General features: G+C 41.5%; 1 protein-coding gene across 1 annotated transcript in view; it reads left to right on the top strand.

Moving 5' to 3' along the window:
• Positions 1-22,536, top strand: part of c2cd2 (C2 calcium dependent domain containing 2) — a 109,350-nt gene that overhangs the window by 2,237 nt on the left and 84,577 nt on the right. Inside the window, exons 2-3 of the mRNA XM_073045034.1 lie at positions 9,446-9,541; positions 16,093-16,212. Coding sequence (XP_072901135.1) covers positions 9,446-9,541; positions 16,093-16,212 — 216 coding nt within the window. The remainder of the gene's footprint in view (positions 1-9,445; positions 9,542-16,092; positions 16,213-22,536) is intronic.

Genomic DNA, 22,536 nt, shown 5'->3' with positions numbered 1-22,536 from the left:
CCATTAAGAAAATGCAGATGACCAATGCATCTTAGTGACAGGCCATCCCAGATAGTTTAGTCACTAAAACACCTAATGAACTCAGCAACTGATTTGCACACATGTAGCTCTTTAAAAACACTAGAAGTTACCAGGTATTGATTTCTGTCATCCTGGCTGAGGGTTGAAGGTCTGATATCACTCAAAATAGTGACACTGTTTCCTTTACATGCATCCCAAGGCAGAAAACAGGGGTCAGGTTTAACTTTATCGGCTGGACGACAGTTCCTTGCTGGTGTCCCAGCTTAGCTTTTAGTACATAGTGGGAATTGAATCTTCAGATCAGATTCGGAACGTGCGGCCTTCTGACGCACAGCAGGACAAAGGAAAGAAATCAGGAAACTTTGGACGGATGCAACGAGCTGAAAACTGCAGCAGGCCAAGAGGAATGAGGAAAGTAAAAGGTGAGCTGCAAAAAGATGGTAGGGCAGGAATAAAAGGGCACAAACAGGCAAGGTCAAGGAAAGCGATAAGGTCGTGAAGCTTTGTAAGGGCAGAAGTAACGGGAAAGTGAAAATAGAAGGGATAGTGTGATTCAAAGTGAAAATTGAGCAAATGTTTGTGCAAAAGCCAGGAAAAGCAGGTAGACTGGGAATGTGGTACCACGTTTTAAAAGGCAGAAAAGAATAGATAATTATGTACCTGTCAGCTTAATTTTTTTTTGGAGGGTGAAGTCACAGGAAACAATTCTGGGAGAGAGTGTCAACATTTAGTGAGGGCATACAAGAACAGACAAGTAGGGCATGTCTGCTGCGGCAGCTCAGAAAAAAAACTATAAGGGCATTTGGCAATATATTTGATATTGCAAACAAGAGATTCTGCAGATGCTGGAAATCCAGAGTAGCACATACAAAATGCTGGAGGAACTCAGCAGGTCAGGCAGCATCTATGGAAACGAATAAACAGTAGATATTTCTTCCAAAGACCCCTTTTCAGGACTGGATAATGGACGTCAGAATAATGGGTTGGGGGGGGGGGGGTGGTGGAGAGGAGGACTAGCTAGAAGGTGATAAGTGAAGCCAGCTGGATGGGAAAGATAAAGATTGGAGAAGAAGAAATCTGACAGGAGAGGAGAGTGGACCCTAGGGGAGCGGGGAGGGAGGAGGGGCATCAGTATTGAAAGATGTTTAATCCTATAAAGTTGATGAAAGTCTCAATACAGTTAGTTATAAAACTAATCTTAAACTACAAGTTAAGTGGGCAGTCATTTAAGATAGAAAAGTGTGTGTGTGTGTGTGTGTGTGTGTGTGTGTGTGTGTGTGTGTGTGTGTGTGTGTGTGTGTGTGTGTGTGTGTGTGTGTGTGTGTGTGTGTGTGTGTGTGTGTGTGTAAGTTGCACAAGAAAAGTTGCGACCAGGGATGAACGGTGAGACAAGTTTTGTTTGGGTGGCCTATTCATCTCTTGTTCTCTCATGTCCTTGTGAAAATCATAAAATCTGCGGATCTTGGAGAATGTAGCAGGCTCAGGACGGAAAACAAAAGGCACTGGCCAACGGGAGTTTTAGTAACTAAAGAGCTGTATGCATGGGTCTTCCTCGAATGCCAAGATGCCATAAGAAGAAAGCACTGTAGTGGAGCTAATATGATGTGTATCAATTTGCCGAATAAGTGACCATTAGCTATAAAACCAGCCTATTTCAGTGCATTACTAGGAATGGATGTGGATTCAGCCCATGTTTCAGGCTCGTAAACACAAGAGATTCTGTAGATGCTGCAAATCTTGAGGGACCCCCCCCCCCCCCCCCCCCACGCCACAGACACCAGACACGCAGTGACGACACACAGTGCTGGAGGAACTCAGCAAGTCAAACAGCATCAGTGGAGGGGAAAAAACGGTCAATGTTTTGGGCCAAGACACTTCATTGGGACTGATTGTAGGCTGGTATTTCAGTGAGGTACAGAGTGAGTGCTGCATAGTCAAAATTCAGCCTTCTGCTTGGCATGTTGCATTTTTTTTCTCAGTGTTCTTGTAGACCAGGGGTGTCAAACTCATTTTAGGTCACGGGCCGGATTGAGCAAAATGCAGCTTCATGCGGGCCGGATCAGTCGGACGCGTGCGAACGCAGCTTTCGTTGCCTCCGTTTTTTCAGCCTGCTCTCATGTGTCTCAGTCTCTGCTATAACTACAAAGTGTTTCACTTTACAAATTCCGTTTCTTATGAAGAAGACTGCCGAGCAAGACTGCCGAATAAACACTAAAAACCCTGAAAACCTGGTACCTGAATAAACTCAGCATTAGCCATATCATACGCCATAGGCGCTTCGATTACTGGGGCCAGCTTTAATAGTAATTAGATATTATCTCGCGGGCCAAAGATAATTCCACCGCAGGCCGGATTTGGCCCGCGGGCCTTGAGTTTGACATATATGTTGTAGACACTCAGAGAACGAAGATGCACACTTCCACCACAGGGTCTGCTCCATCCGTCAAACACCCATTCCCACTAATTCCTCTTAATTGTCCCCATGTTTTCCTCAACTTACCCCAGATTTCGTACATTAGGCGCAACTTACACCTGGCAAGTAACGTGCCAAACAGCATGTCATAGTCACACAGCACGGCAGCACAGAAACAAGCCCTTCAGCCCACCTAGTCCATGGCAAGCTATAATTCTGCCTCGCCCCATTGAACAGCTGCTGGACCATAGCCCTCCATACCCCTCCCATCCATGTGCACATGCAAATTTCTGGTAAATGTTGAAATCAAACCCGCCCCCACCACTTCTGCTGGCAGCGCATTCCACATTCGCTTCGCTCTCTGAATGAAGAAGGTCCGCTTAAATATTTCACCTTTCACCCTGACTCAGGATGTGGGAGGAAGCTGGAATACTCGTGGGAAATCCATGTGTTCACAGGGAAAATGTGCAATGTCCACACAGACAGCTCCGGAGATCAGGATTGAGCCCCAGCAGCAGGAGCTGAGGCAGCCCCTCTACTTGCTGCTTCTCTCTGCTATTTGAGTGGAAGCAGAACCAAAGTTCCTGCGTCCTGAACTCTTAAAGAAGGGCCTCGGCCCAAAACGTCGCCCCTCTATTCACTTCCATAGATGCTGCCCGACCTGAGTCCCTCCAGCTTTTTTGTGTGTGCTGCTAAGGTTTCTGTCAATCTTGTTATACTTGTTTATTTCTGGAACAACACCCTCCCTCCAGAACAGTCTTGAATTTATTTTCTGCATACAGACTGGCTGCTTGTCTTCCTACCTTCATTGTTGGTAATTTTTCAAAAAAGGTTAAATTGGTTCTAATGTGCTTTGGAACATTATGAACTGAGGGCTGCAGTGTAAACTTGTTCAGTAAGTCTGGTAAAAGCAGAGCAGCTAGGAGGCCCTTTCATTTGTCATGTGCAACACTGAACTTGGGGGCAGGGTAGACAAGTGGTTAGCACAACGCTTTTCAGTGCAGGCGACCAGGGTTCAATTCCCGCTGCTGCCTGTATGTCTGTAAGTCCTTGCTCTGACCGTGTGGGTTTCCTTCAGGAGCTCCGGTTTCCCCTCTCAGTCCAAAGATATACCGGTTGGTAGATTAATCCCTTTGCTATCGTTGCTGCTGTTACTCCCATCCATAACTTTGTCCACAACCGATCACAAACACGAGAAAGTCTGCAGATGCCGGAAATCCAAAGCAACACACACACAAAATGCTGGAGGAACTCAGCAGGTTAGGCAGCGGCTATGCAAATGAGTCAGCAGTTGACTTCTGTCCTGATGAAGGGTCTTGGCCCAAAACACTATTTACTCTTTTCCATAGGTGCTGCCTGACATGCTGAGAGCCAGCAGCGTTCTGTGTGCGTTGCTCAGAACTGGTCACTGTTTATTCACCTGAAACGTTACCTTTGTTTCCCTGTCACTGTTCTTCACATTCTAAACTTATTGCCATATTTTCATTTATCTGCTTTCATGCATGTGTGTGAAGTTAATGGTGTAGGAGAACTTATTTATTTTATTCAGAGATACAACATGATAACAGGCTCTTCCAGCCTAATGAGCCCGCACCGCCCAATTACACCCATGTGACCAATTAATGTACTAAGCTGTACGTCTTTGGACTGCGGTAGGAAACCAGAACACTTGGAGGAAACCATTCGGTCACAGGGAGAATGTGCAAACTCTTTACTGACAGCAATGGGGATTGAACACGGGTTGTTTGGTGCCGCAGTAGCGTTACACTGTTGGCATCGATTTATTATTATTATCACATGTTTGAACTTGCATGCCAATGACTTGGCAACTTGAGATCCTGAAAGATTTAATTTGAGGAGTGGCACGCTGTGTGCAAAGGTTATTGCTCAGCCAAAAATCAGGTTATTTGGTTATTGTGGATGTGCTGTTTATCAGCTCTCATTGTTGCTTTTCTAGTATTAAGCAGTGACTACGTCCCAGTAAGTGTTTCACCAGGTATAAATGCTTTGAGAAGTTTTCCAAGTTCAAGGTAGGTTTATTGTCAAAGTACATACATGCCACCATATACTATCCGGAGATTCATTTTCTTGTGGGCATTCACAGCAATTACAAAGAAACACATCAGAATCAATGAAAGACCACACACAACAAGACGAAGAAACAACCGATGTGCAAAAGACAACAAACTGTACAAATACAAAAAGGAAAAAAAATCAAAATAATAATAATAAATAAGCAATAAGTAACAAGATGAAGAGCCCTTCAAAGTGAGTCCATAGGTTGTTGGAAAAGTTTAGTGTTGGGGTGAGTGAAGTTATCCCCTTTGATTCAAAAGCCTGATGATTGAGGGGTAATAACTATTCCTGAACTTGGTGCTGTGGTTCTTGAGGCTCCTGTACCTCCTTCCTGATGGCAACAGCAAGAAGAGAGCCTGGCCTGGATGGTGGGGTCCTTGATGATGGATGCTGCTTGCCTGTGACAGTGCTCCTTGTAGATGTGCTCAGTGGTGGGGAGGCAATTCTGAGGCCGAGGGAAGCATTAAATAAATCCTAGACTTATTAAATGACACAATTTCCCAGCATTGATTTCCAAAGTGGCTGTGGAAAGTCTGGCCACTTAGGCAGGATGCCACATAGTTGCTGATGTTGGTGGAATTGTGCCTTACTGTATTTAGAACACAAAATATGTGGTGGTGGGGGGAATGCATAGCTCCCAAGTATCTTTCAACCCAAGAATAAATTAATATCTATTAATTTTTCATGTGGCTCTCAATTACATTATGACTTTGCATGTCATGTATGGGAAATGTCCGTGCCAAAATTTGGGTTTTGCTGGCTTGGAGTATGCAGTGTTTTATTTATTCTGGGTTTGGGAAATTTTGAAAAGGGTAACTTGGGTGATGAAGTAAGCCTTGTCAAGACAGAGACTGCTTTGATATTTCTTGCTTAAGAAGGTAATTTCCACTCATAATTACTTGGATACATTATGTCTGTGTACATGACTGGGTATTTCCATTCAGAAATATGTGTTTGTGTAATAGGTTGGGTTGGAAATTACACTTTATTGACTGACTAATAAAACTTCTGGCTCTCAACAGGACTCCAAAAGATAGCATTAGATACATTAACAATTCAAAAGAATAGTTAATGTATCGAATGTTTGAGATGCAATTAAAGTTAATTTATTTCCATGATTTTTTTCCTATAGTTTATAGGTTGCACTCGGATGTAATCCTGAACAGCCTGTGGTTGACAAAAGACCAGCTTATCTTTGAGGTCAGGCGAAATACCCTGAGCAGTGGCCTGTACCTTTAGTTATCTTAAGGCCCGTGAGCATCTCTGGCAAGGCTGGCATTCATTGCCTAATTCCTAGTTCTTGTGAGGAAGTGGGGGCGACCCAGATTGCAGTGTGTGTTTGTGCTCCCACAGAGCGATTGGATCAGAAGATGCGGTATGCGGTACAAGAATTCATTCACAGGCTTTTCCACCTCAGAACTAGAGTAGAAACTACCGGTAATCCTTAGGGGCCATTTAAGAAGGCAAAGGGCAGCAATCAAACCAGTGCCCAAGAAGAGAAAGGTGAGCTGCCTCAACTACTATCACCTGGTAGCACTCACATCTCCTGTAATGAAGTTCTGCAAGAGATTGGATATGGCTAGGATTAATTCCTGCCTGAGAAAGGACCTGAATCAGTTGCAATTCACCAACCAATCTAGCAACAGGACACAATCCCACTAGCATTCAGTTCTGCTTTGTAGCACCTAGACAACTGCAGAATTGGGTTGCTGCTTATCAATCACAACTCAGCGTTCAACGCCACTGCTATTAATTACTAAGTTTCAAAGCCTGAGCTTCTGTATGTCCGTCAGCAACTGGATCCTTGACTTCCTTACTGGGAGACCACAGTCAGTGAGGATTAGAAATAACATCTTGGTGACAATAATCACAGGCGCACCTCATTTATGTGCTCAGCCCACTGTTCTACTCACTCTACACTCATGACTGCATGGTTAAGTACAGCTCAAATGCCATCTATAAATTCGCTGATGACACAACTGTTGTTGGTAGCATCTCAGATGGTGACAAAGAGGTCTATAAGAGTCAGAGCAAGAGAGAAATCGGTTGACTGCTTTTGCAGCAACAACCTCACATTCTGTGTCAGCAGGACCGAGGAAATGACTGTGAAATTCAGGAAGGGGAAATTGGGAGAACACTGGCTAATCTTCGAGGGGTCAGTAGTGGAAGGGATAAGCAGTTTCAAGTTCCTGGGTGTCAACATCTCGGAGGATATGTCCTGGGCCCAACACATTGCTTTCGTACAGAAGGCACACCAGTGGCTCTACTTTGTGGAGATTTGGTATGTCACAAAAGACTCTCACAAGATTCTGTAGATGTCTGGTGAAGAACATTCTAACTTATTGCATCACTGCCTGGTACAGAGGCTTCAGTACACAAAATTGCAAGAGGCTGCTGTCAGCTCCATCACATGCACAACCCACTTCACTGTCAGGAAGGCAGCATCCATTACTAAGGACCCTCACCATCTGGGCCATGTCACCTTCTCATTTCTGCCATCAGTTAGAGGAAGCCTATAGACAGGAATTGGTTCTTCCCCTCCTCAATCAGAACTGTCTATGAACACTACCTTGTTATTTTTTTGCATGATGGGTTTGTAGTATCTTCTCACTGTACTGCTATCACAAAACAAACTTCACGTCATACAAGTCAGTGATATAAACCTGATTCTAATTCTGAGGATAATATGTGATTTGACGGGGAACTTGCTAGTGGTCCTATTCCTGTGAGGTTGCTGTCTTTACCTTCCATCGTGGTAGAGATTGCATCAAATTTGGGAAATGCTGTTGAAGGTGTTGGGACAAGCACCGTAGCATAGCAGTTAGTGAAGCATTATTATAGTGCCAGCAACAACACGAAATGCTGGAGGAAGTCAGCAGGCCAGGACTGCTGAAGGATCTCGGCCGGAAATATCGACTGCACTTCTTTCTGTACATACTGCCTGACTTGCTGAGTTCCTCCAGCATTTTGTGTGTGTTATTTGGATTTCTGGCATCTGCAAATTTTCTCTTGTTTATAATGCCAGCAACCCGGTTTCAATTTCTGCCATTGTCTGTAAGGAGTTGCATTAAAAGATACATACATGGTCAAGAGGTTCAGTTATTGTTCAGGCCAAACATCAAAATGGAGAAGAAATGTGATCTAAGTGACTTTGATTGTGGAATGATCGTTGATGCCAGAAGGGTGGTTTGAGTATCTCAGAAACTGCTGATCTCCTGGGGTTTTCACCAGGAGAAAACCTGGTTTACAGAGAATGGTGCAAAAAAAATCCAGAGAGCGGCAATCCTATGGGCAAAAATGCCTTTTAATGGGAGAGATTAGGGGAGAATGCCAGACTGGTTCAAGGCGACAGTAACTCAGATAAGCGTGCATTACAACAATGGTGTGCAGAAGAGTATCTGTAACATGCAACACATTGAACGTGGAAGTGAATGAGATGCAGCAGGAGAAGACCACGAACATACAAGAGGTACCTAATAAAATGGCCACAGTGTGAATAAATAAATATAATATTGTACGTCTTTTGTCATCTTGACATCATCTTTCTTGTATGCTGAAGCACACTCTCTGCAGTAATGGCCTACCTCTCGAGTAGGAACGGACTCTGGTGGAGGTTGGTGCAGAGACTTCTAGAAGTGCGTCAATATTTACAAGTTATATTGAGAAAGCGATCTAGTCGTTTCAATGTGATATCTCTAAGTACCAGACAAATTGATTTGAGAACAGTCTTAAAGAGTCAGCCATGTGTTGCATCGAAAGCACAAAGGTTCAAGTTTACGTCATCTGACTGTGGAGAAACAACATTCCTCTGGAACACGCTGCACCCACAAAAGATATTACATGCAGCACCGAGAACAAAATATTACCGTAAGTAAGCTAATAAAATATAATTCAAAGTGCACGTAGTACGCAGCATTAGTAAACAGTACAGTAAACAGCTTGCTGTCCTAGTGACGAGACTCCAGTGGTGTCTGGGTATTCATTAGTCTCACAGCCTGAGGGAAGAAGCTGTTACCCAGTCTGGCAAGCCTAGTCCTGACACTCCTGTACCACTTCCCTGACGGTAGTGGGTCAAAGGGATTGTGGATGGATGGTAGGGATCCTCCGCAATGCTTCGGGCCCTTCGTCTACAACGCTGCTGGTAAATGTTACAAATAGAGGGGAGGAAGACCCTGGTGCTCCTCTTGACAGTTTTTACCATCTTCTGTAGGGTCTTGCAGTTTGGTGCCTTGTACAATGATGCAGCCAGACAGGACGCTCTCAACTTTGCTCCCGTAGAAAGTGTACCTCCTGTACTTAATAAAGTGGCTACACTCATGGTCTTCTGCTGTAGGCCATCCACGTCAAGGTTTGACGTGTCCAGAGATACTCTTCTGTATGCATCTGCTGTGTGGTTATATCAGTTACTGTCACCTTTCTGTCAGCTTGAACCAGTCTGCCTATTCTCCTCTGATCTCTCTCACTAAGGTGCTTTTGCCGACAGAACTGCCACTCATTGGATTTTTTTTTTGTTTTTCATACCATTCTCTGTAAACTCTAGAGATAGTTGTGACAGTTATGCATGAAAAACCCAGGAGATCAGGATTTTCTGAGATACTCAAATCACCCTGCCTGACACCAACAATCATTGCCTGAACAATTGAACCTCTTGACCATGTCTGCAAGCTTTTATACATTGAGTTGCTGCCACATGATTGGTTGATAAGATATTTGCATTAATGAGCAGGTGTACATAAACTGGCCTCTGAGTGTACGTATTGCATATTAAACATTTTACATACAATTTTTAAATTACTCGTTTACAGCATGCATTGTCTTTTATTTGTACTCTTATGCTAGCAGTGTTGGAGTTTGCAATTTGACTTTTCTGTCCATGATAGTTTGCACTTTGGGGAACTGATGCTGAGTAATTTTATTTCCACTATTTCTTTTCAGAGTTCATTCCAGCTGACTGTTGATAATGCAGCTCTGTCTTCATCACCACTGACTCTTAGTCGTGTTACCAATGTTGTCAAATCAGAACAACACTTGGTGAGTACCGTGCAGTGTCTGTGTGTAACAGTATTCTCATTGACTTGATTTGTTGTGATTTTGATGGGGACTGAAATATTCATCAGAGTTTCTCGGTCTGGGAATTGGGGGAAGGTTTCACTTTTACGTTTGACATGGTACCATTTGTGATTAAAAGCTCCACACTTGGTTATGCAGTAATTTTCAGATGTCGACCATTGGTTTGTATTTGACAGGAAGTACAAGTTAGTTTGTATTCTCTTTTCAAATCTTACTACTATTATTATTCAAAAATAACACAGGTACATCGAAGTAACAACACTTACAATGCCTCAAAAAAATTATCTTAAAGATTGAAAATTTTTGTGAATTAAAAAAAACCCCTGTTGAGCAAGAAAAGTGAGGGGAAAAAAGAACCCATTGAGGGCACAACCCCGGAGCCATGTGTCATACAGAAAGCTTCTAAAAATAAACATCAAACCGCCAACAAGAAGAAAAAATATATCAAAACAAAATTTACACTTAGATCGTGGAGGAAATCTATCAGTTAACTGAAATGATAGTAACGAGCAAATGAGCCCCATCTCTTCTCAAAATCAAATAAAGGTTCAAAGGTTTGACTTCTAATTTTCTCCAAACTGAGACACAGCATCACTTGAGAGAACCATTGTGACAAAATAGGAGCAGGTATATCCTTCCATTTCAACAAAATGGCCCTCCTAGCTATCAATGTAACAAATGCAATAACACATTTCCGGCACATCTGCCCTCACCCCATCCACCCGCCACCCCACTCGGGATAGGGTTCCCCTTGTCCTTACCTACCACCCCACCAGCGTCCAGGTCCAACATATAATTCTCCGTAACTTCCGCCACCCTCCAACGGGATCCCACTACCAAACACATTTTTCCCTCCCCCCCCCCCCCTTTTCTGCTTTTCGCAGGGATCACTCCCTACACGACTCCCTTGTCCACCCCCCCCCCCCCCCCCCCCCCCCATCCCTTCCCACCGATCTCCCTCCTGGCACTTATCCTTGTAAGCGGAACAAGTGCTACACCTGACCTTACACTTCCTCCCTCACCACCATTCAGGGCCCCAGACAGTCCTTCCAGGTGAGGCGACACTTCACCTGTGAGTCGGCTGGTGTGGTATACTGTGTCCGGTGCTCCCGGTGTGGCCTTTTATATATTGGTGAGACCCGACGCAGACTGGGAGACCGTTTCGCTGAACACCTACGCTCGGTCTGCCAAAGAAAGCAGGATCTCCCAGTGGCCACACATTTTAATTCCACGTCCCATTCCCATTCTGATATGTCTATCCATGGCCTCCTCTATTGTCAAAATGAATCCAAACTCAGGTTGGAGGAACAACACCTTATATACCGGCTGGGTAGCCTCCAACCTGATGGCATGAACGTTGACTTCTCTAACTTCCGTTAATGCCCCTCCTCCCCTTCTTACCCCATCCCTGACATATTTAGTTGTTTGCCTGTTCTCCATCTCCCTCTGGTGCTCCCTCCTCCCCACTTTCTTTCTCCTGAGGCCTCCCGTCCCATGATCCTTTCCCTTCTCCAGCTCTGTATCACTTTCGCCAATCACCTTTCCAGCTCTTAGCTTCATCCCACCCCCTCCGGTCTTCTCCTATCATTTCGCATTTCCCCCTCCCCCCACTACTTTCAAATCTCTTACTATCTTTCCTTTCGGTTAGTCCTGATGAAGGGTCTCGGCCCGAAACGTCGACAGTGCTTCTCCCTATCTGCCAGGCCTGCTGTGTTCTACCAGCATTTTGTGTGTGTTGTTGAATGCAATAACATGTTGGTCAGACAGAGAAATACCATGAATATTTTGAGGAATTATTCCAAAAAGCACAGTCAATTTATTAGGTTGTAAATTGATTCTAAGTGCTTTAGAAATTGTTGAAAAGACTGACTTCCAGAACGGTTTTAATATAGAACATGACCAGAACATATGTGTCAGTGTGGCTATCTCAGTTTTACATCTATCACAATACTTGTCAACATTGGGAAATATTTTAGAAAGTCTCTCTTTTGTCCAATGGTAACGATGTACAATTTTAAATTGAATCAGTGAATGACTAGCACAGACCGAGGAAGAGTTAACCAACTACAGAATCCGTGTCCAATCCTCCCATATAAAAGTCAAATTGAGTTCTTGCTCCCAATCCTGTTTAATCTTAAGTAAAGGACGCTGATCCCATTGTAATAATAAATTATAAATTCTTCCAATAGAACCTTTCATCAAGGGGTTCATATTCATGAAAGTATCTAACAAGTCAGCCTCCAAAATATAAGGAAAATTACTTAAAATTTTTTTGTAAAAAATGTCTAACTTGAAGATATTGTAAAAAAAAATGTGAATATGAAAGAGAATATTTATCGACTAAAGACATCAATCTGCCTTCTTTAAGTAAGTCCAAAAAAGACTTAATATCTTTATTTTTCCGAAGTAAAAAAATTGGATCACTCCAGGAAGGTTTAAAAAAGTAATTACGATAAATTATACTACAAAGTTTAAATTTTTTAAGATTAAAAAAATTGCGGAACTGGAGCCAAATTTGTAAAGACTGCTTAACCACAGGATATAAATTTAAATTAGCAACTTTAGCTAATTGTATAAGTAGAGCAACTCCTAATAACGAAGTTAAATAAAACTGTTTCACAGCTCTCAGTTCCAGGTCTACCCAAATTGGCCGATCATTCCTATCACCCCAATATAACCAAAAGGACATGCATCACAAATTAACCACCCAATAATACATTTTTAGATTAGGCAAAGCGAGACCTCTATCCTTTTTCAACTTTTGTAAATGATTTTTACTGATCCTTGGTCTTTTATTATCCCAAATAAAAGATAGAATAATAGAATCAATCCGATCAAAAAACTTATTAGTCAAAAAAACAGGAATATTCTGAAATAAGTATTAAAATTTCGGTAAAATCATCATTTTAACTATATGAATACGACCAACAAGTGAAAATGTAAGTGGGCTCCATCTACTAAATGAGTACTTCATAGAGTCCACTAAAGGAGGAAAATTAGCTTTATAAAGATCCTTATTTTTTTTGTAATTCTGATACCTAAATATCTAAAAGAATCCGTAACTTTGAAAGGAATATTATCATATATAGAGACAGATTCATTTAAAGGAAGTAATTCACTTTTACCAAAATTTATTTTATATCCTGAAAAATCTCCAAATTTGTCAAATAATTTTATCAAAGCAGGAATAGATTCTTCAGGCTTAGATATATATACCAATAAATCATCAGCATAAAGAGAAATCTTGTGCATGGTCCCATTCATAAAAATCCCATGAATATTTCTAGCTTCACGAAGAGCAATAGCAAGGGGTTCTAATATTAAGTTAAATAACGAAGGACTTAATGGACAACCTTGTCTTGTTCCCCATGATAGCTGAAAAAGGGGAGACCTACAGTTATTGGTGACAACAGTAGCAACAGGAAGTTTATATAATCATTTTAATCCAATTATTAAAATTAATACCAAAACCAAATTTTTCTAAAACATTAAATAAATATTTCCATTCGACTCGATCAAATGCTTTTTCAGCATCCAAAGATATAACACATTGTGGAGTTTTAGAAGAGGGCGAATATATAATGTTAAATAATCTCCGAACATTTGAAAAAGAATAATGACCCTTTATAAAGCCTGTTTGATCTTTAAAAATGATTTTACCCAGACGACTCTCCAACCGATTGGCCATTATCTTTGAGAGAATCTTAGCATCAACATTCAGTAATGAAATAGGTCTGTATGAGGCACAATCAGTAGGATCTTTATCCTTTTTGAGAATTAAAGGAATAGAAGCTTCATGGAAAGTAGAGGGTAAGTCACTTTTCACAAAAGAATCTTTAAACATCTCCAACATGTATGGAGAAAGCAGTTTTCCAATTTTTAAATAAAATTCTACAGGATAACCATCAAGTCCCGGGGCCTTACCAGATTGCATTGGAAAAAATAGCTTTATGAATTTCAGATGCAGTAATTTGGGCATCAAGAGTTTTTTTGATCCTCAGCAGAAATTTTAGGGAAAACAATCTTTCGTAAAAATGCATTCATTTCAGAAGAGTCTACTGAAGATTGAGATTTATAAAGTTCAGTATAAAAATCTTGGAAAATTTTATTGATTTCTTCATATTCCTGAGCCAAGATACCATCCTTTCTATGAATTTTCAAAATTTGCCTTTTGGCTCCAGCCAATTTTAATTGAAATGCAAGTAATTTATTATTTTTATCTCCAAACATATAAAATTGGCTCTTTAACTTAAGTAGATAACCTTCGATTGGATGAGTTAATAATAGATTATATTGTGATTGAAGTTCCACACTTTTTTTGAATAAGTCAATATTAGGGGAAACCGCATAGACATTATCTAAATCTTTAATTTGTTTTGAAATTTTATCTAATTCTGCTTTTGTCTGTTTTTTGAGTTTGGCTGAATAAGAAATAATCTGACCACGTAAAAATGCTTTGAATGTATCCCATATAATTAATTTGGACATACCTCCTATATCATTAAAAAGAAAAAATTCTTTTATCTGGCTTTCAATAAAACTGATAAAATCAGACTTTTGCAATAAAGTCTGAGACATGTGCCATGGTGGACGGACAAAAATGACATCGTCAAATTCAAAGGACAAACTCAAAGGCGCATGATCAGATTTAGCAATAGCGTCATATTCACAGTTTGTAACATGTCAATGCTTTTTGAACTCAAAACAGGTGCAAGTGATATTATTTAAAAACTGTTCGCTCTAAGCATGGTCACAAGTGCTCGCAACTAATGCTAGTTAGAAGCTGTTCAGCAACACTCTCCTGTCCCAATTAAGCAACATAGTGGCCCAAATAAACAAAGGGAATTCTGGCCATTTTGTCAATTAGTTTTTGTTCTTTTAAGAGTTGTCCCAAATAAGTGGCTACCCTGATTGATGGTGGGTGTGTGTGTATATACACACACACACACACATGCATATATGCACACTCACTTACAATGATTACAGACCTCCAGTAAGAAAAGCACACATTAATATATATATTGGATGAGAATGTAGTTGATCTAATTACAAAGTATGTTCCCATGCTACATTTTTGTTAAGGGGTTATAACAGTTATAGTATTGCAGTCTTTGAGTAATGTGCCTAATCTATAAATACTTGGAAGATTAAGGGAAGGAACTCTGTAATTTCTTCTGTACATTCCTCAACCTAGGATGTCTCTCATCTGGACCAGCTTTTGCTTTTGAAATTGATTTTAGTTGCTGGAACAGTCTTCCAATCAAAAGGTTTCAGGTTCAATTGCTACCTACTGATCCACAATTATCTCCTTTTACCTGCAATGTGGAGGCTTGGCTAACTTCTCTAGTTCTGATGGCTCCACTAAGTGGTTGCAACGTGGTCTGGAACAGCGGCTCAAGCACCCAGGAAAATATGTTGCAGTGTAGTGGCCTCAGCCCACACATCACAGGGAAATCTCTCCCACCGTTGAAAGTATCTGCATGAGGCACTGCCTCAGAACAACAGCGTTGGTCATCAAAGACCACCAACATTCTGGGTCATGCCATCTTTTTGTGGCTGTCATTGGGAAGGAGGTGCATAAGACTGATGTCACGGTGTGCACTGTCAAATGACTGAACTTGGGTGCAGATGAATGACAGACTCCCATGTAAAGACAGAAACGAGTTTACTCATAGGAATTTCAAATGAACTTCAGTTGCTTGTCCAAGCAACTCTGAGACGAATCCTTCTCGAAGCACACAAGGACCTGCGCTAATTTGGAATCCGCTTTCAATAAGTGCAGTACACTGAAAACCCGTGCCAGTCAAAAAATAAACTTGACCAACAGAAAGTACAAGGGCTTAATAACTCTAGATAAGATGATAATTAACAAATACATGTGTGAGGACTGCAGGGCTCGTGACTCCTGAAATCCCACACCATCAGGTTCACAAACAGCTGCTTCCCGTCAACTACTTTCTTCACGAACCAACCTGTGCAATTCTAATTATTACCTCACTATAGCAACACTATGACCACTTTGCACTGCATTGGACTTTATTTTACCAATTGTGTTCTTGTATAAATTTGCACAATTTATGGTTGTTAATTTGTTTTTCTTGTGGATATCATTTATCTGATGCTTCTCGAGGAAGTCTTTCATTGCATGGTGTATACACGTACTTGGCATCTGACAATAAACTTGACTTTGGCTTTAACATGTTCCACTGAGCTCCTTTCCTAGGCTTGTGCATGAGCAATGCCTAGCGTACAGCTGGATAAGTGGGACCAGAAATTGACTGAAGAGGCTCACATCAGCTTGTGCCGGAATTTGCGGGTGACGAACAGTGTCAGACAAAACTACCTGCGTTTTCTTTTTTAAAAAAGGAATCATTGGGTGATTAATCATTTTGGACTGATGTAGTTGGTGTACTATATGTAACTAACCTGTGAATCGTTTGCTTGTCGATGATGTATAGACAATGTCCTGAACTGGCACAGGCTCCACAATAAACTTGTGAAATTGTTTTCAGGTGTTCAGATGTCTAGTGACTGGTGACTACGCCCAATTTTCCATCTCTGTGACACAGGAGTCACCTGTTGCTATGGGAATGGAATCCTTCAATGTCCAAGTGTCTCCACTTCATATTGAGGTACAGTTTGAAAAATTCTATGCAGTATTGCAGTATTGTTGTTGTTTCATGGAAGCCTCCTTGGTGGAAGGGAATGTTTCATGGTTTGCTGTTAAACCAGCATTTATTTTGCCTCTTATTTTCCTGCTTTTCTTTTTCCACCTTGTGCATAATTTTCCGTAAAACAGCAGTAATGTTCAAGAAATAAGTCAAGTTATTTTCTATTGCACTCAGCCAGATGGTTTGAGATATATCTATTTTAATGCAAGGAGTATCATAAACAAGGCGGATGAGTCATGTGGATCGATATGCGGAAATATGATGATGTGGCCATTAGAGACTTCGGTGTCTTGGGGCAGGAATGGCTGCTGAATGTTACGGGCTTTAGACGTTTCAAAAAGGACAGGGTGGAAGGCAAAAGAGGTGGTGGATTGGTACTGCTAATCAGGGATAGTATCATATCTGCAGAAAAGGAGGAAGTTGTGGAGGGATTGTCTGCTGGGTCATTGTGGGTGGAAGTCAGAAACAGGAAAGGGGCAATATCTCTACTGGGTGTTTTTTTAAAAATAGACCTCCCAGTAGTAATAAAGACATCAAGGAGCAAATAGGGAGGCGGATTCTAGAATGGTGCAATAATAGGGTTGTTGTGATGGGTCATTTTAACTTTCCTAATATTAACTGGCAGCTCCTTGGAGCAAGAGGTTTAGATGGGGTGGAGTTTGTTAAGTGTGTTCAGGAAGGTTTCCTGACTGAATATGTAGATAAGCCAACTAGAGGAGAGGCTGTACTTGATCTGGTATAGGAAAATGAACCTGGTCAGGTGTCTGATCTCTCGGAGGGAGAGCATTTTGGAGGTAGTGATCATAACTCTATCTCTGTTACCATAGTACTGGAGATGGATAGGAGCAGACAATTTGGGAAAACATTTAATTGAGGTAGGGGGAAATATGATGCTATCAGGCAGGAACTTGGGAACATAAATTGGGAGCAAATATTCTCAGAAAAGTGCACAGCAGAAATGTGGCAGATGTTCAGGGAACATTTGCATGGCATTCTGCATAGGTATGTTCCATTGATGCAGGGAAAGGATGGTCGGGTAAAAGAACCATGGTGTACAAGGCATGTAGAAAATCTAGTTAAGAAGAAAAGAAAAGCTTATGAAAGGTTCAAGAAACTAGGTACTGTTAGAGCTCTAGAAAATGACAAGGAATGAGTTTAAGAATGGAATTAGGAGAGCCAGAAAGGGCCACGAGAAGGCAAGCAGGATTAAGGAAAACCCCAAAGCATTCTACAAGTATGTGAAGAGCAAGAGGATGAACCATGTGAGAATAGGACCAATCAGGTGCCATAGTGGAAATGTGCATGGAAACCCAGAGGAGGTAGCAGAGGTATTTAACGTATACTTCAGTATTCACCAGTGAAAAGGACCTTGGCAATTGTGGGAATGACTTATAGTGGACTGAAACACTTGAGTGTATAGACATCAAGAAAGAGGATGTGCTGGAGCTGTTGAAAGGTATTAAGTTAGATAAGTCGCTGGGACTGGACAAGATATACCCCAGGCTACTGTGGGAAGCGAGGGAGGAGATTGCTGAGCATCTGGTGTTGATCTTTTCATCATCAATAGGGACTGGAGAAGTACCAGAGGATTGTAAGGTTGCAAATGTTGTTCCGCTGTTCAAGAAAGGGAGTCAAGATAGCCCAGGAAATTATAGACCAGTGGGTCTTACTTCAGTGGTGGGCAAGTTGTTGGAGAAGATCCTGAGAGGCAGGATTTAAGAGCATTTGGAGAGACATAATCTGATTAGGGATAGTCAGCATGGCTTTGTCAAGGGCAGATCATGCCTTATGAGTCTGATTGAGTTCTTTGAGGATGTAACAAAACACGATGATGAAGGTAGTGCAGTGGATGCAGTGTATATGTAAAGTGTATAAGGCACTTTAAGGTTACCCATGCAAGGCTTATTCAGAAAGTAATGAGTCATGGGATCCAAGGAGATTTTGCTTTGTCGATCCAGAATTGGCTTGCCCATAGAAGGCAAAGGGTGGTTGTAGATGGTTTGTATATAAAGGATGGTGACCAGTGGTGTTCAGCAGGAATTTGTTCTGGGACCCCTCTGTGATTTTTATAAGTTACCTGGATGAGGAAGTAGAAGGGTGGGTTAGTAAGTTTGCTAATGACACAAAAGTTGGGGGTGTTGTGGATAGTCTGGAGGGTTTTCAGGGGTTATAGCAGGACATCGATAGGATGAATAATTGGGCTGAGAAGTGGCAGATGGAGTTCAACTGAGATAAGTGTGAAGTGGTTCATTTCAGTAGGTCAAATTTGAAGACAATATAATGTCAATGGTAAAACTCTTGGCAGTGTGGAGGATCAGTGAGATCTTGGGGTCCATGTCCATAGGGCACTCAAAGCTGCTGTGCAGTTTGACAGTTTTGTTAAGAATGCATATGGTGTGATTGCCTTTATCAACCATGGGTTGAGTTCAAGAGTTTACAGGAAGGATGTGGATACTATAGAGTGCATAGGAGATTTACAAAGATGTTGCCTGAATTGGAGAGCATGCCTTACGTGAATAGGTTGAGTGAACTTGGCCTTTTCTCCTTGGAGCAGCGGAGGATGAGAGGTGACCTAATAGAGGTGTATAAGATGATGAGAGGCATGGATTGTGTGGATAGCCAGAGGCTTTTTCCCAGGGCTGAAATGGCTGACACGAGGCGACATAGTTTTAAGGTGCTTGGAAGTGGGTACAAGGGGGATGTCAGAGGTAACTTTTTTTTTACATAGTTGTGGGTGTGTGGAATGCACTGCCAGCGACACTGATAGAGGTAGATACGATAGAGTCTTTTAAGAGACTCTTGGATAGGTACATGGAGCTTAGAACAATAGAGGGCTATGGGGTAGGGGAAACTCTAGGCAGTTTCTAGTGTAGGTTACATGGTCAGCACAGTATTATGGGCCGAAGGGCCTGTAATGTGCTGTAGATTTCTATGTTCTAATTTTTCTAATATCATAAACGTTTAAATTAATTTACATCAAGTATTTGCATGGATCAAATTTTTCTTAGATATTTTTGTTATATTCGAGCTGATATTCCTGTGCATGATAGTGTAATAGTTAACTCAACGTTTTACAGTACAGACGACCAGGGTTCAATTCCCGCTGCTGCCTGTAAAGAATTTGTATGTTCTCCCCGTGACTGTGTGTATTCCTCCGGGTGCTCCGGTTTCCTCACAGTTCAAAGATGTTCCAGTTGGTAGCTTAATTATTCATTGTAAATTGTTCCTTGAGTAGTCTAGGGTTAAGTTGGGGATTGCTGGGCCATGCAGCGCGGCTCAAAATGCTGGAAGGGCCTATTCTGTGCTGTATCTTAATGAATAAATAGATCTTTCCTACAGTTGCATGACTGCAACATCATCAGCCCTTGTCGTTGAGTTGCAGTGCCATTATCACCTGTCTCAACAAGGCATTTAGTGTCTTTGATGCATTGCCTCTACTGCCAGCTTGTACAAGGTGAAACACTTACAAAAAATGGCACTTATTTAACCCACGTCTGTGCTCTTTCAGGTAAAATCGAATGTCACTTTTTACTTTGTACAGTATATTTCCAAACATCTGGCATCCCTGACGGAATAGGGAATACCAATTGTATGCATATGCTGTTTAAATGAGAACTGTTTTTAAATAAAAAGATTGTACATCAAGCATTCATGTTCTATGTTTGAAGCTGTAAAACAATTGCCAGTAGCCCTACCCTTTTGAAAACAATGTTTCACACTGTATTTCTATTTTTGAGGATAAATACTACTGATGCAAAAGTAAACAAGTGAATGGCGGTCAGAGGAAGTACGGTACTAAATATTTAAAGAGGCTGTTACTGCTAATTGGTCATACTTCCCTTATTTATAAAATAAATAAACTAAAAATGTCTTTTTATGAAATTGCTTAATATTCTTAAAAGCTTTTACCAGCAACATACGAATTCTAGATGGATAAACACCAGATAACTGGGAGTTTGCCATATTCCACTTTTTGGTATTGCTTTTGTTTTGCTCATTTTTGGTGAAACAAAATGAAATTCCTGCATGTCGCTAAATTACACTGTTAGCCATATTCACTCCAACGTATTTACAGTGGTTCATTATATTTAGAATTTATGCCGAATGGTATAAATCTAATTTACTGATATGTAACCTAGTTTTGTTGTTTGGAATACCAAGTTGTAGTAGCTGGATTATGATCTTCTTAAAATTGGAGTCAAAAAGCACAAAGTGACCCAACTCATCCATGCCGACCAAAGTGCCTTTCTGTGCAAGTTGCATCTGGCCCATGTCCTTCTAAACCTCTCCTATTTATAAATCTGTTCAGATATCTTTTAAATGTAATTGTACCTTCTGGAAGCTTGTTCCATATTGTATGAAAAAATATTCCCCTTTAAATCTTCCTCCTCTGATCTTAAACCTGTACCCTCCAATTTTAGACTCACTCACTCTTTGAAAATGACTGTGGTCACTTGCCTTATGATTTTTGTAAATCCCTATCAGGTTGCCCCTTGGCCTCCTTATTTACCCCCAGACCATCTAGTCTCTTCTTATAACTCAAGCCATCCATTATTAGTAACATACTTATCAATATTTTCTGTACCCTCTCTAACTTAATCACATGCTTCCTTTCATATGGTGACCAGAGTTATTGACAATATTCTCAATGCATTCTCACCAACTGTACAGCCGTTACAGAATAGTGCAGGGCTGGTTTCTGCAAGTTACACCGCATGCACTGACATGCTTCTATATTGTCTAACCTGCAAAGTAACCATGCACAGAAACAAAAACCTGCTACTTTACAGATGATTGCAGCTCCAAAACCTTGGCATCAATGCCTCCTTGTGCATTTGGATCCTGGATTTTCTTACTTCCAGATCCCAGCCAGTTTGGATTGGCAACAAAAGCTCTTCTACGATTTCCGTCGACACGGGTGCGCCGGAGGGCTGTGCTTAGCCTGCTGCTCTACTCGCTGTACACCTATGACTGTGCGGCTAAGCACGGTTCCAATGCCATATTCAGTTTTGCCGATGACTCCACTTGTGGGCCAAATCAAAGGTGGTGATGAATCAGCAAAGAGTGGTGTCATCACAACAACTTCTCAAGACCAAGGAACTGTTTCTAGACCAGGAGAGGGAAATTGAAGGTCCACGAGTCAGTTCACATTGGGGGATTGGAGGTGGAGAGAGTCAGCAACTTTAAATTCCTGAGTATTACAGTTACAGAGGACCTGTCCTGGACCCAGCACATAAATGCATTTGTGAAGAAAGCACAGCAGTGCCTCTACTTCTTTAGGGGTCTGTGGAAATTCGGCATGACATCTAAGATTTTGACAAACTTCGATAACTGAATTAACTTTATTTCTTACATCCTTCACACACATGAGTAAAAATATTTATGTTATGTCTCCATCTAAATGTGCCATGTGCAATCATAGTAATTTATAATAATTTATAATAAATAGAACAGTCAATGTAATATAGATTACACTCGCGAGTTCATCATTCTGACGGCCTGGTGGAAGAAGCTGTCCCGAAGCCTGTTGGTCCTGGCTTTTATGCTACGGTACTGCTTCCCGGATGGTAGCAGCTGGAATAGATTGTGGTTGGGATGACTTGGGTCTCCAATGATCCTATGGGCCCTTTACAAAGACAGGTGTATAAAAATGTCCTGAATCATGGGAAGTTCACAACTACAGATGTGCTGGGCTGTCTGCACCACTCTCTGCAGAATCCTGCGATTAAGGGAAGTACAGTTCCCATACCAGGCAGTGATGCAGCCAGTCAGGATGCTCTCAGTTGTGCCCTTGCAGAAAGTTCTTAGGATTTGGGGGCCCATACCAAACTTTCTCAACTGTCTAAGGTGAAAAAGGCACTGCTGTGCCTTTTTCACCACACAGCTGGTGTGTACGTGAGGTCCTTGGTGATGTGGATGCCGAGGAACTTGAAGCAGTTCATCCTCTCAACCCCAGATTCATTGATGTCAATAGGGGCTAGCCTGTCTCCATTCCTCCTGTAATCCACAACCAGTTCCTTTGTTTTTGCGACATTGAGGGAGAAGTTGTTTTCTTGACATCACTGTGTCAGAGAGATGACTTCTTCTCTGTGTGCCACCTCATTATTGTTTGAGATGAGGCCAATCAATGTAGTGTCGCAAATTTAATTAGCAGTTTGGAGCTGTGGGTGGTGGTTCAATCATTGGTATACAGGGAGTAAAGGAGGGGACTTGGTATGCAGCCCTGAGGGGCTCTTGTGTTGAGAGTCAGAGGGTTGGAGGTGATGACGCCCACTCTTACAACCT

Source organism: Hemitrygon akajei, chromosome 5 (genome assembly GCF_048418815.1).
Source record: "Hemitrygon akajei chromosome 5, sHemAka1.3, whole genome shotgun sequence".
Classification (NCBI taxonomy): Eukaryota; Metazoa; Chordata; class Chondrichthyes; order Myliobatiformes; family Dasyatidae; genus Hemitrygon; species Hemitrygon akajei.
This window is presented reverse-complemented; position numbering and strand designations above follow the sequence as displayed.